This window comes from Eurypyga helias, unplaced genomic scaffold (assembly GCF_000690775.1).
Source record: "Eurypyga helias isolate BGI_N326 unplaced genomic scaffold, ASM69077v1 scaffold1440, whole genome shotgun sequence".
NCBI classification, from domain to species: Eukaryota; Metazoa; Chordata; class Aves; order Eurypygiformes; family Eurypygidae; genus Eurypyga; species Eurypyga helias.
Genome location: NW_010223554.1, coordinates 7299 through 21291, shown reverse-complemented (window position 1 = coordinate 21291; position 13993 = coordinate 7299). Strand labels below are relative to the sequence as shown.

The following is a 13993-nucleotide window of genomic DNA, read 5'->3' as shown; positions in this document are numbered from 1 at the left end:
GAGCGGCAGCAATTACACCTACTCAGACCTCTTCAGGCTTCGCAATTTCCGTCCCTCCTGTAAAGAACCTCCATCTCTGAGGGTGCTACAAAGGATGACAGAGCAAAGCTAGGTGGACTCAGTCTCAGCGCTACCCTCCCCTGATGCACTTCTAAAAGCCTGTGTGGCTGGGAAAACAAGGCGCAGAAACATTCTGCTGAGTCACACAGTATCCAGACACCTTAGCAAATATAATTCTCTAATTGATATTTTTCATCCTCCATAAATTGAGGAAGTGGACTTGATTGTGCCACTGTTGGGATCTACTAGCCTATACAATGAAAAGGAAGCAGCTAGCATACTATTTTGTATGAAAACGTGTAGACAATATATTTTATAAAGAACCTATTCTCTCCTAACACTTACACAACATATGGCTTAATTATTTTCAGCATCTCAGGGAAAAGGCAGTCTATCTTACATTTTGAATTATCACAGGCAAATTTTAACACCAGACCTGAGCTGCAGATAAATCATTTTAATTTTACAGAAGTATCAGTAAAGTGATTGTTTCTCAGAGAAAAGTTGACCTTATTCACATGTAAATATATACAGTTGCTACGATACTCTTCTTTTTAAGTCCTACCTTTTAGAACAAACCCATCTTCTGGAAGCCCCATTGGCTTTTTCAGAAATTTAATTTAAGATTAACTGTCGACCTTTTCTGGTCTCAATTAAAACATCATGAATTTACATCTTGTATCTTGCTACCAGTTGACAACTGCTCTACAAAGTTCAGCAAGCCACATCACTTTGTGACCCAATTGCTAATCAAACAGACAATTGCCAGTGCACTTTCGCTTATTTCTTCACTCCATGAATTCAATGATGTTCAAGCTACCACAGTCATTTCGCCTGAATTGATTGGGAAAAAATTGGACAGAAAATTTAATGTGTGATACGTGTCAGTTTAGGAATCTCTAGTATTTTTATACTTGCTATTCTTCAGCCAAAAGACAGATGATTTTGCACATTATAGTTAATTGGAAAAATCAGTATGATCGAGTCTTCTTTAAGAAAAAGTACTGAAAGGAAATAACCTGCCTCCTTGTCACTGCTAAACCTGAGAGCACTGAAAAATTATTCATGTGGAGGAATACGGTCAACTTGTTGTAAAACAAGACACATTTATTTCACAAAGATTAAGTTAAAACCCCATAACACCCATACACTGAGCAGATCAAAAACATTCCTCATTATGTTATCTAATTCATAACACTATTGAACTAAAATTGGTATAAAAACCAGTTCTTCCCTAAATTTTATACTACTCTGAACAGCCTAAATAATTTAACAGGCTATATGTAAAGACTGCTTGATATCTCACAATGATGTAGAAAGACCACAGTTTATATACAGGTCAAGAACTATCTCCTGTAGCCCAGCATTCAGCAGATGTAGCACAGGATGGGACATCCTGTCCAGAGGACAAGAACGGGTATCACCTTGTAAAACACCATGAGCAGACATCAGTTTGTCTTTACAAAGGATCAAAAAAAAAAAAAAAAAAGCCATTGACAGTTGCCTTTGATAGCATTTCCCTTCTCCAAAGAGGACCAAGCATTTTATACTTGACAGTAAATACACCTCAATGTCAGTACAACTTCTGTCCTCAGCAATGCATGTCTATAAAAGCCAGATATCTTCTATCACTACAGGTTTATCCATTCAGGCCAAGACTGGAGCTATTTGATTGCCTAGGATTTTTTTGTTTATGGTGCCACTTTTGAAACAGCATCTGCTCACTGGAGAGGGGTTATCCATCTCCAGGGCTGTAATTTCAAAACTTTTTGCTTGCACTAAACTTATATATGTGAAAAATACCAGCTCTGTGATATTCTGGATTCCAGGATGATGGATACCATTCAAGATGTGATTAAAGTTAGACAGCCATGTTTGGGCAAACAATTTCTGTTACTCAGTAGTCTAGGGCTCTGCCACAGAACAGCAGAAGTAGTAAACTGAAAAAAGTAGGAACGCCTAACTAAAAACATACAACGGAAATTTGAACAGCTAGCACATAAATATTAAAGTTAGAATCTGTTATGATTACTAGTTTATGCCCATTTTTGTGTGCAAAAGTCAGGATATTCCTTGACAGGGACAAGTTCTCTCCAATCTAATTTCACCTCTTGTGTATCAAATGATTTTTCTAATTTGAACAGATTTTAGTCAACTAAATTGTGTCCTAGCCTTCTTGTGTTAAAATGTGGACATCTCCTTCGAAAATTAAAGCAAAAGGCCTAAATAATTAGTTACCAAAGGACATTTATGTAACAAAAGGGGTACTTTAGCCTTGCAAATAATTTGTACAAAATGCTTAAAATGTGTTCCACTTCGTATAATGTCATGCTGTTCCTCCCACAATTTTATCTTCTCATCACAGCACTTGGCAAAGATACACATAATGTTTCAAGAACATACCACAATAGGATTCACAAATTGCTTTTTTTTTTTCTTATTAGGAAACTAATTCCATTGCTCTGCTATTTCACTTTCTTTTTTCTTAACAGTAATTGCAAACGTTATTAGGTAATTAGATCACTCAACCTGGTCCAAAACCTGAATGGGTTTATAAAATACAAACAACAAGGCAGAAAGAAAAGACTGTTGTCCCTTTTGCAGACACACATGTTGCTACTTCATTTTATCATTCCAAGAGTAAACAGCTGGAGGTCTAAACAAAAGCTTAAAAATTCTGGAGATAGTTTAATTTTAAAGTATTCTACCATTTGGCTACATACCGTACTGTTTTGGTTTCTACTCATGCAATGCGTATGTATTACTTGAGAATGCAATACAAAAGGAGTGTACATGCTACTGCTTAGACACCGGGAGATAAGTCTGAACCACAGAGAGAAAAATAACCATTGAGAGAAAGATTGTAGAAAATAACTCAAGTGTTCCATCCACCCTTTTTACTACAAGAACAACACAAAGGACCAGAAACCTTTTTAAATAGCATGAGAGGCCAAGGACCATAACATAACCTATTTCCAGAAAAGTTGCATTCAGTTAGCTGGTTAAGCTGCATACACATACTGTGAAAGTCAGTGCTCAGGTTGCTTCGTTGTGCCAATATCAAGTAATGGAACAGAGTTCCCAGATGATCGACAGCCAAGCTAATTCCCAAAGCTCAACTGCAAGTGCTATTTACCCCAGCTCCATTAAAAGTTGTGCATCATTATGCCACTATTGGAACATGAGCTAGTGTCTTGGCACACTGCTGAGATGAGAAGGCATATTAGTGCGCCTGCAGCCAGCTCAGTCCCTAAGGGCTATGGTTTTCCAGGTAAGCTTATCCACTACCTGCCACTAGAGTGTTATGTCTACAGTTAGCAGAAATTCCCAGTTAAGAAATTATAGGCTGAAAGTTGTGAGTGGTGGGATATCTCTAAAGGCACAAAAAATAATCTGCAGCATGTGAAAGAAGATGTAAATAAAGACAGTTGAGATTTTGTTTTTCAACAAAATGGGAAAAGTTTCTTTGTATATAGAATTGTTTAAAAGGAAGGGTCTACGTTATTCAATTCACATGTAAAAAAAGGACAACAAATCTGAACTTTTCTTAGGTTTTCCTTTCGCTAGCTGCACAATTTAAAAGTCCATTTCAGGTCTAAATGGCTTTTTGTTTCAAAATCTACATTAATTAGTATAGGTTCAGAAAAGGTAAACCAAGAACAAGCGAAACAGAAATAGGAATACAGCATAACAATAAAATGGTCATAGAGAACAGAATCCTGACAAAAGACCATAGCTACATGAATGTAAAATTCTGCATCTTGGACAATGTACTAAAAAATTATATGACAACTTTTGTTCTTGCCTGCTTTGGGTTTCAAAGACTACATATCTAATTTTAACATTGATTTTCTGTGTAAGTTAAAATAAATAGGTTACTGTAGCAATAAGAAAACTAATTTCTGATTTTTCTGTCACCTGCATCTAATGCTGCTATTCAAATATGTGATGCTTCTAAATGTTATGACCCATTAAAAATGAAGTGAGAATTCAATAAGCTGCACAAGATTAGTTTTGTTAATATTGTTGACACTAAATGTGTAACAATAAACACATTACTAAATGAAACAGATTGTAATCTTGCATTAAATGAAGGCATTATGAACTAGGCTTATTCCCTTTCGTTAAGAACACAATCAAATGCTTTTCAAATTTATCTGCTAGAGAAAACACATTCAAGACTCATTTAATTAATGATGATAAAATTTTCTTCCAGTCATTTAAAAAGTTGAAACAATATAACATCAGGCCATAATTCATTTGGGATAGCTTAGGTCAACAATATGAAATAAATGCCATAAAGGAAAGGGATTAAAGAACTCAACTATAAAAGAAGACTCATTATACCAAGCCCTTAATGTTAACCTAGAACCTGAAACTACATTGTGAGAGAATTGAAAGTGGAAAGAAAAGTAACTTCCTTCAAACATAAAATAATAAATGCTAAGTGGTGCTTTGAATAACTGGGAGTTATGTTTCTTTGAAAGGAACAGTACTCCAGTAGTTAGACCTTCCCAGGACTTGGCAGCTCTCAAGAAGATACTTGAAATATATTTCTCATTGGTTCTGAAAAACACTTTATCAAAACTAATACTTTCTACTTAATCTTAGAGCCTGTAGTGATAGGACAAGGGAAATATATTTCTCATTGGTTCTGAAAAACACTTTATCAAAACTAATACTTTCTACTTAATTTTATTTTAATATTGATAAATTTATTATACGTGCAAATATGTGTATTTAGTGACTACACCATAAAACCTAAAAATTAAATATGATCAATAAATATGTAGAGTAAAATCTTCTGCAAATGTCATATTCTCTATTGAAAGTAGCTTCTTTTATTACCTTAGCTGTAGTATGGGCTTCATGTGTCACTGGGTGGAGTCTACCTGAAAGTACCCCCCAAATGAGACCTTGAGTGTACCTACCCAGCTCTAACTATTAAGATTAATTCCATATGAGCCAGAAAACAGTAACAAGCAATACATGAACTTTTTTTATGAAACTGTGGCTAACTTTACATCTTTGTAACAGATTTAGGCAGGAGACCAGAGTGTGTCAGAAATTCCAGTGACAACTGCTGCCAGTAGGCATGGAAAAAGATTGGGAGATTCACCTGGGACTGCTTGAGAGGCCATTGGCAGCTTATGCTGAAAATTTCACCTAGAGTGTAGAAGAACGTTAAGAAATAGCTCCTCAGGGGACATCCAACCCAATGAAGAAGGCTCAGCCTGCGGTGGAGATGCTGCATTCAGGGGCTAGGCTGTCCCATCAGCCAGAGTCTGGACACATCTTATTCCCCCCTGGGTTCATATTGCCAGACTAAGCTGGCCTGGAAGGGATGGAGCCCTGACTGCTGCGTGAGGTGCACGTGTGTGTGGCAGAAATAAAATACTAGCATAGAAATTGCGATCTCATCAACATACCCCAGATTTAGATTTTATGTCACTGGATGGTGTGGTTCTGTTCGCACACCCACCCTAGCCAGATCCCTCAAGACGTCCTGAAAAAGGACACTGTTCGTTATTCATATTGTGCTAAAGTCCCAGGAGAGTAAAGCTGCAGGATGTCATGCAGATATTAGTTCTTTCAAAAAGAACCCTAATTAAATAAAACATAAATTAAGAACAAGACAGAAGAATGCAGGATGGGACACAACATTCCAGGAAAATTAACCTAATTGCTCGTTACTAATGACACAGTAACAGAAAGTGCTGTTTAGGAAGAAAAGATAAGGGGCTTTTTTGCACAAATGAGTTACTGTGTCCTAAAGGTATTGGAGGAGGGTACAGAAAAGGGCAAAGACAGAGATACAGAAGGATTTGACAGGGTACTTGCAAAGCTGGCAAACAGGAAGATGTATTTTGATAAGCAGAAATGGATAAATTCACCAAATATCTTGAAGAAAGGAAAAAAAATATCTGCCCGATAACTGCCTTGAAAAACATGGTAGAATTCTGGTTCCACTAAAACCACTGACCCACATCATCTGTCAAACCCACAGTTTTCACAATGCTCTGCGTGGCATTTTCTCTACCAGGAGAGACATTAAGTGCTTTGTTGTGCATCATACTTAATATGTATTTGAGTTTGCCCTATTTTTTTAAGAGAGCATGGTGTTTGCTGATGAGTAATCATACGGTTTTATGAAGCATTTCTGATGGCTGATTCCATACACACATTACTTTCCTTTTGTTGTGCTAGTCTCTTTTTTTCTTTTAGAGCAAGTAAATTAAAACAAAACAAACAAAAAAAAAAAACCCCACCACTTTGTTATGCAAATAAGAAATACATCTGTTGCTTTGCTTTAATAGAAAGCAAAACATCTGAAGATGATCAGAGGGCTGGAGCACCAGCTGAGAATGTGCAATTCTGAAGAAGAAAGGCTGAGAGAACTGGGCTTGTTCAGCCTGGAGAAGAGAAGGCTCTGGGGACACCTTATTGCACCTTCAAGTACCTGAAGGAGCTACAAGGAAGCTGCGGGGGGACTTTTTACAAGGGCCTGTAGTGACAGGACAAGGGGTAACGGGCTTAAATTGAAAGCAGGTAGATTTAGATTGGATATCAGGAAAAAATTCTTCATGGAGAGGGTGGTGAAGCACTGGAACAGGTTGCCCAGAGCAGTGGTGGATGCCCCATCCCTGGAAGTGTTGAAGGCTGGATGAGGCTTTGAACAGCCTGGTCTAGCGGAAGGTGTGCCTGCCTACGGCAGGGGAGTTGAAACTAAATGATCTTTAAGATCTCTTCCAGCTCAAACCATTCCATGATTCTATGTTTCTATGAAAACCTCAATGTAAGAAAAATACCATTGTTTTTCGCTGCTGAAGCTCTTCGCTGCCTTACAGTACATTGCAATTAGAATTAGTGAAAAAGATTCACCCACACCCTCAGAATAAGGTTTCTTTTAAAGAACTGCAGCTTGTAACATTTAACACATTCAAATAATTCAATAAATTCAAACTGAATTTGCTTAATTTACAAATATTTTTAGAAATTCGCGTATCTACCAACTACTAACATATTTGTATAATATCAAGGTAAGTAAGAAATTTCAGAAAATAATCTAAATTTACTTTTTAAGTAGAAATTTTATAATCTTTTTCCATTTTGTGAAAACTTTTTCCTCTTAAAATAGTCAAGGATATCGAAGAAGTGTTGTTTGTCGAGGCCCGGGAAGTGTGGAAGGCGGGATGAGGCTTGGAACAGCCTGGTCTAGCGGAAGGTGTGCCTGCCTACGGCAGGGGAGTTGAAACTAAATGATCTTTAAGATCTCTTCCAGCTCAAACCATTCCATGATTCTATGTTTCTATGAAAACCTCAATGTAAGAAAAATACCATTGTTTTTCGCTGCTGAAGCTCTTCGCTGCCTTACAGTACATTGCAATTAGAATTAGTGAAAAAGATTCACCCACACCCTCAGAATAAGGTTTCTTTTAAAGAACTGCAGCTTGTAACATTTAACACATTCAAATAATTCAATAAATTCAAACTGAATTTGCTTAATTTACAAATATTTTTAGAAATTCGCGTATCTACCAACTACTAACATATTTGTATAATATCAAGGTAAGTAAGAAATTTCAGAAAATAATCTAAATTTACTTTTTAAGTAGAAATTTTATAATCTTTTTCCATTTTGTGAAAACTTTTTCCTCTTAAAATAGTCAAGGATATTTGGACAGTTCTCTCCTATGTGCTAATTTCCAAAAACATTAGGATTCTCTGGAGATCTGTAAGCTGCAGTTGAAAGCTATTTGGACTAGAAATAGTATCACATTCTACAAACACACTAACTTGAATGAAAAAGGACCTTTGTGAAGCAGACTTCAGAAATGCTTCCCAACAGATTCAGCTGTTGCAAACAAAGCTAATGCTACTCAGTATACTCACCAAAGACTGTCCTGGCAGGCACAGATTCTCTGTTCAACCAGAATGACACTTGGGAAAGAATGACAGTCATGATACAGGGTAGGTAAGTCTGAATGACAAAATAACCGATTTTTCTCTTCAAGTGAAAATGAGCCGTCATTACAGTATATTCACCTAAGGTGCCACAAACAAACAAAACACAATGAAACAAAAGGTTATGATCTCAATAAAGTCCATTTCTTTGGTTAAAAAAAAAAAAAGTTTGGTACATTTATGAGAACCAAATGTGCTCAGGTTAAATTGCACAGAAGATATTTCATAGTAGAAAGCATCCTACAGAATATAAGAAAGTATCTGAATACAACTACATCTTATTCCCATGGAGCTCCAGGAAAGATCAGTGTTCAGGAACTTACAGGAACTGTTGTATGCCCTGACAATAACTTCAGTCCTGCAGGTTTCTGCATAAAAGCAAGTCTCTGCATTCACCCAAAAGCACCCTAAGAACTTAGTCAACAGTCAGAATCACTGGGGGCCTATCACATATAGGGAGACCATCTAGAATCAGGTAGAATAATCCAATATTTATGAATAAGCCAATAACATGATGGGATGAAAAAATGGTTGAAACTAGCATATTTCACCATTTAGTAGACAAAAATGGTCATTTATCACATGAATGAAACAATTATCTGAGCCTGGGGTTATAAACATTAGGATTCATAAGTGAGCTCCAGATAGCATTAAAAAAACAGTCACTGGGGAGTTGTTCACCTCTGCTATCACCAGTTACTTATTAACTTGAATGAATCTGTGAAGTGATGCTACGTGTTTTTTGAACATCAATAAATTCTGCCTAATATCTCACATTTTGCAACAGTTTTTTTCAGTAGACTGATCATACCACCAGCAACGCCTATGTTATTCATAGCCAAGTGAGTGCTTTTCTCTTCAAAATATCTTTTACTAACCTGTACTTGATTTAACTGTCTCTTTTCCAATTGTCTGGCCTAAAAGATCATACTGATTCAATCTTGAACCATCTGGTGCCACCTGCACTGAATCTGAAGCATTGTAAGTCCAAATGTATGTCACTTCTGAAGTTGTGTATGCATCTGTGGGAAATAAGATAAAATATTTTGTCAGCAACTTAAATTAAACATCTTTCATGAAAACTCATAGAATTAGAAGAGACAGTTATTTATTCTTCAAAAACCTACCCCAAAAAACAAAAGTGATATTGTAAAAAATATGTTGGTCCATAATTTAAAATAAAAACATTTTTGAAAATTCATTCCTATATTGTTCTGACTTTCTATCGTCTCCATTCTCCACTCTGGGAGTGTATCACAAGCATTTTATTAGCTTAAATTTCACTCCTTATCATGGCATCTTTTGTGGGACAGGCTGACATTAAGCAGGCTGCTCCCTCAGTGCATTCATGATCAAACATACATTGAGCCTAGAGTCTGTCAAAATAAACTGGAACGAAAGCAAATCAACACTGTACTTTAGATAGCATTAATGCCTCTTCAGGAAGTAAGAAAGAAACAGGTTGAGTATGTCCTGCAAGTTTTTTCAGTCTAATACCCTGCTAACCAAATGGAAAAGGGTGAACTACTGATGGAAGAAACTGTGTGTTCATTTTGATTGACTGAGACAAGCACATTTTGTCTTATACCGTAACTGCAGTGAAGTGAAAAAGAAAAGGAACTTTTCTGTTGGGCTGCAAACAGTTTCACTTGAGAAATCTCAGGAGGCCCAGAGAGAAGCTTCTGCATGCAACAAGCCATAAATTGCATGGCTAACAAAATCTAGCAGGTGGGTAGCATGTAGAGATTTTTCACACTTCCTATCTATCTTTCCAGCTTCCCACAAGAAGACCCGTGCTTTAATGCAATCCAGCAGTACTGCCAATTGCTGATTTGTCCCCATCCTCCCCACTGGTGGCTACACTTTTAGATGACGATAAAGAAAGGCAATCTGTTAAGCTACAGCTTCTCCAATACGTTCAGTTTGTCTTTTGGGTATATCAAAAAACCTCAGACGTTCATACAGGCCGCTGATCTTTCCAGCAATGTAAGTTTAGCATCATATGAAGAGCTGTGACAAATATATTCCACCAGCCGACTTGCCTCAGCTACAGCAAAATCCTCCAGATTCCTGCTTATTTTCCCCATTATTCATCATTCAAATTCTATCCCAGAATAAAAGCTGAAAAATGCATGGTAGTCCAGATATTAGTTCTAGGTAAAGAAATAAAACAAGTGCAAAGCCATTCAAAATTAATAGAAATAAGAAACCCCTGGACGTCCCAACAGGCTGGAGCACAGGTGACTATGGGGGAAATGAAAGACAGCTTTTCTAAAATCCCATTGCTCAGTTTGAATTCTCCTGTTTGCTAGAAAACTAGAAACAACTGACAGATAACAAAGAACAAATTAATAAGGAAAAAAAAAAAAAAACAACAAATGAGAGGAAAAAGAAGAGAAATAAACTGTTCACACAAAGTCTAATGTACCTAATCAGAAGAGTTTCCAATTTAGAAATGCAAATGAAGTCATATTATAAAGTAGCCTCTTGGCCTGAGTATGAGTTTCCGTATTACAGGGTTTTTTTCAGTTGTTTTGAGGTTATATATGGGTCTTCTTCGCCCCAACACCCTATAAATCAAACATACCTTGCTGCGCACATACATGTAAACATTATTAGCCAGTAGCTGATTTCAGCTAACTCTCTGGTGATAGTTAGTTAAGCTGTATTATGTACTATAAATATAATAATTAGAGGGCAAAAAAAGGGTCCATGATACAAATAGTATTAATTCTAATGATCTTTTGTCTACATAGCTAAGATTTCCCTCTAGTGTGGAAACCATCAGAAACACAGGTTTCGATTAATTTCCTCCAAACTCCAAGTAAAGGGAATATGTCAGAGTTATGGAAAGAATGTCCACAGTGCTCTGACAAGGTCCGTCTGGTTAATTATGTCCTTAGTGGCAACACGTCTCCTGTTTTGTAACTTGTGGTGATTGCATTTAATGTAAAATCAGCCAAAATTTAAAGGTATTAAGCAGTTTCCTCAAAAAAGCATTCCCTTTCCTAGGTCTAGCAGAGAATGTAGGCTGCAGTCAAATTAATAAAGAAAAACTTTTAGTGTACAAAATCCAGGAAATATACATATAATGTGATCGTAATTCATCAAGAAGAATAATAAAGGCTGTAATATAAGTAAATGAAGTTATGCTGAAGTTAAAATAATACTAGTGAGATCAAAGCCCACCTATTTAACATGGAGATGCGCTAATTGGTGATTTTTTTAATCAAAAGAAGCCATTTGTTGTTGCCTTCATTGACTAAGAATGTAAAAAAAATATCATTAACAATAAAGAGAAAATAAATGTTTCAATAAATGAAAGTAAACATTCTTTGAAGCCTTAATCTGCTTTTCATTAATACACGAGGTACGTTCTACACAGACTACGTGGACCCAGGTCTGCATTCATCAGTATGGTTTGAATGCTGGAATAAAAGTAGATCAACACAATGCTGAATTAGGTGTGTCTTTTTTATTGTTAACTGGAGTCAAGAAAGCTTTTTAAAATACATATAAAGACACAAGACTGACTTGAGAAACCAGATTTCAATGTGTCAAGTTACAAATTTATTTTAAAGTACCATCCTGTGTTTTAAACCTCCCCTGCAACAATTTACTGAAACAAAGTGATGCTGAGCAATGTTAGACGTTCACTAACCAAAGGCTCTACTTCTGGATATATACTTACAGCTGCCAAATTTCAGTGGGCATGAGTGAGCATCCATAGGGAAGTCCTCCAAGTGCATTGGACATTCAGCTTGGACCGTAAGCCTAAAAGGCAAAAGACCACTCTGCATTTAAGTCAGTTAGCAGGACAGGAAAATCAATTCCACACAAATGAACAGAGTTCATGCTGATTTAGGAGATGAAACTGAAATGTTATATTAAACTAATTAAAATTTAAATCAGCTCTTGCTTCTTCCCTTTTATGTGTTCCTTTGGAAGGCATTGACTTATCACATCAAAAACCTGAAAGAGCTGACCTCAAAGCTATGAGGAAAGGCCATTTAAATGAAAATATAAATTATGTAACTGTAGGTTGTTAAGAAAAGTCATTCTCTTCTCATAATATTCTGAGGTACATGTGTGATTATATGGCCCTCAAAGGCTCATTACAAAAGCACATAAAATACAGTTAATTTGCCAAAGGATTGTGCTCCATAGTTTTCTGATTTTTTTTTTTTACAGTGTGAACAGAAGACATAGAAAAAAACCTCGTGTTCTTTCAAAAGATTTCTGCTACTCATTCTCCATGTTACTTGTGTTTATTACTTTCATTTATGTGTAAGCATGACAGTATATTAACAATGCATTCACTTTTGCCCATTTTGTGAAAAAATCCCAGCAATATCGCAGTATCAAATATGGCGATTAATACAACAAAAATAATTTCAAACAGTTCAAAGAAAGTTTTTGACATACTTTTATTTCCCATTATTTATAAATAAATAAATAAAATCTCTGTTCCTCCCTCCTATCCTCTAAGTCTCCTCTGGGTGGAGATTTTTTTCTGGATGTCTCTGTTTCTCGTCATCCAGTCTCCAACATCAGTTACATAGTGCTGTACTCTCAGTGGTTCATAGTGATTGTATTCCCCACTATGTTCTCCCACCCTTCCACCCAAAAATATTCCATATTTATATTCCCCTACTCCCCAGGAAAGTTTTCCTGACCTCAAGCTGCAGAGATAGAGAAGACTCAGCAAACAGCTGAAGGCAAAGGAAAGAACTGCAGGAGCCTCTGACATAAATCACACTATCATTTTGAATAGATGCAGATAAAGGATGGCTGTTTAAAATCTAGGCAATGAGAAGTTTTCACAATAATCTCATACCCTCAGAAACAACATACTTACAAGTCATGAACTTCTGAGCAAGTCACGAAAATGCTTCATTAATTCCACCTGACATGACTCATCTTATGTTTTTAAAAAAATTATTCATAATGATTTCAAACAGGATTTCTTACTATTTATAGCATATGTCTATAATACTTTCCAGGAAGGAGAGAATTTCTGTCAGTTTATACAAATACACGTTCAAATATTTATTTTAGCCCAAGCATAAAATACTATAAATAAGGGTTTCTATTTCCAGCAAAATTTCTGAACCTGTCCAACCACCACATCACTCAATGTCATTAGCAGTTTACCCATCAACACTCATTACTATAAGGGTTTGAGTGTTGCATAGGAAATCAGGCCCAAGGGATGCTGGTATGGCTGCATGGAAAAAATTGCATGGTACATGTTTGCCTTACAGCTTACATTTTATATTTTTCTGAGGCCAGGGAATTTAAGTCTAAATTCACAATAAATTCAATTTATTAAATATTCCCAAAGATGAAAAAGACACTACGTCAAAATTTTCTGGAAATTTGGATACATTTTCAAAGCAATTCATGTAGGTGTCATTATTGCAAGATGTAATCGAAGAATAAAGCGATCTTATAAAAATGCTGATTATGTGTATGCATACACGATGTTTATAATTTTTCATAAATGATTTTCTAAGCAAATGTAATACGTTTTACCAGCTAAATGTTCATCTTAGCTGCTAATCATGCACAGGATGCAAAAAATAAAACTCTCAGTATTGTAATTAGATATAAAGAAACAGTTATTACATATTAAGACATATTTTGCAGTAGCAGGCAAAAGTCATACACTATTTTAGTAATTTTAAGGGGGAGTTGAAAAACGTTGAGTATTTTAACAATTTTTACACCGTGATTCCCATCTGAAAGTCTCAAAGCACTTTATGCAGGTGGTCAGTAATTTTCTAATGCATTATAGAGGTATGAAAATGGAGGAGCTTGTAGGAAAACTGATCTAACTCATAACCAGCTGTACTGGGTTTTCCTGGCAAGGTTTTGGTAGTGGGGGGTCTACAGGGGCGGTTTCCATGAGAAGCACCTGGAAACCTCCCCTGTGTCTGACAGCCAATGCCAACCAGCCGCAAGATGG

General features: G+C 36.2%; 1 protein-coding gene across 1 annotated transcript in view; it reads right to left on the bottom strand.

Moving 5' to 3' along the window:
• Nucleotides 1-13993, bottom strand: part of LOC104511474 (gamma-aminobutyric acid receptor subunit alpha-2) — a gene marked incomplete at its 5' end in the record, with an annotated part of 21205 nt that overhangs the window by 6056 nt on the left and 1156 nt on the right. Inside the window, 3 exons of the mRNA XM_010154475.1 lie at nucleotides 7954-8106; nucleotides 8904-9047; nucleotides 11717-11799. Of these exons, the coding sequence (XP_010152777.1) occupies nucleotides 7954-8106; nucleotides 8904-9047; nucleotides 11717-11799 (380 nt within the window). The remainder of the gene's footprint in view (nucleotides 1-7953; nucleotides 8107-8903; nucleotides 9048-11716; nucleotides 11800-13993) is intronic.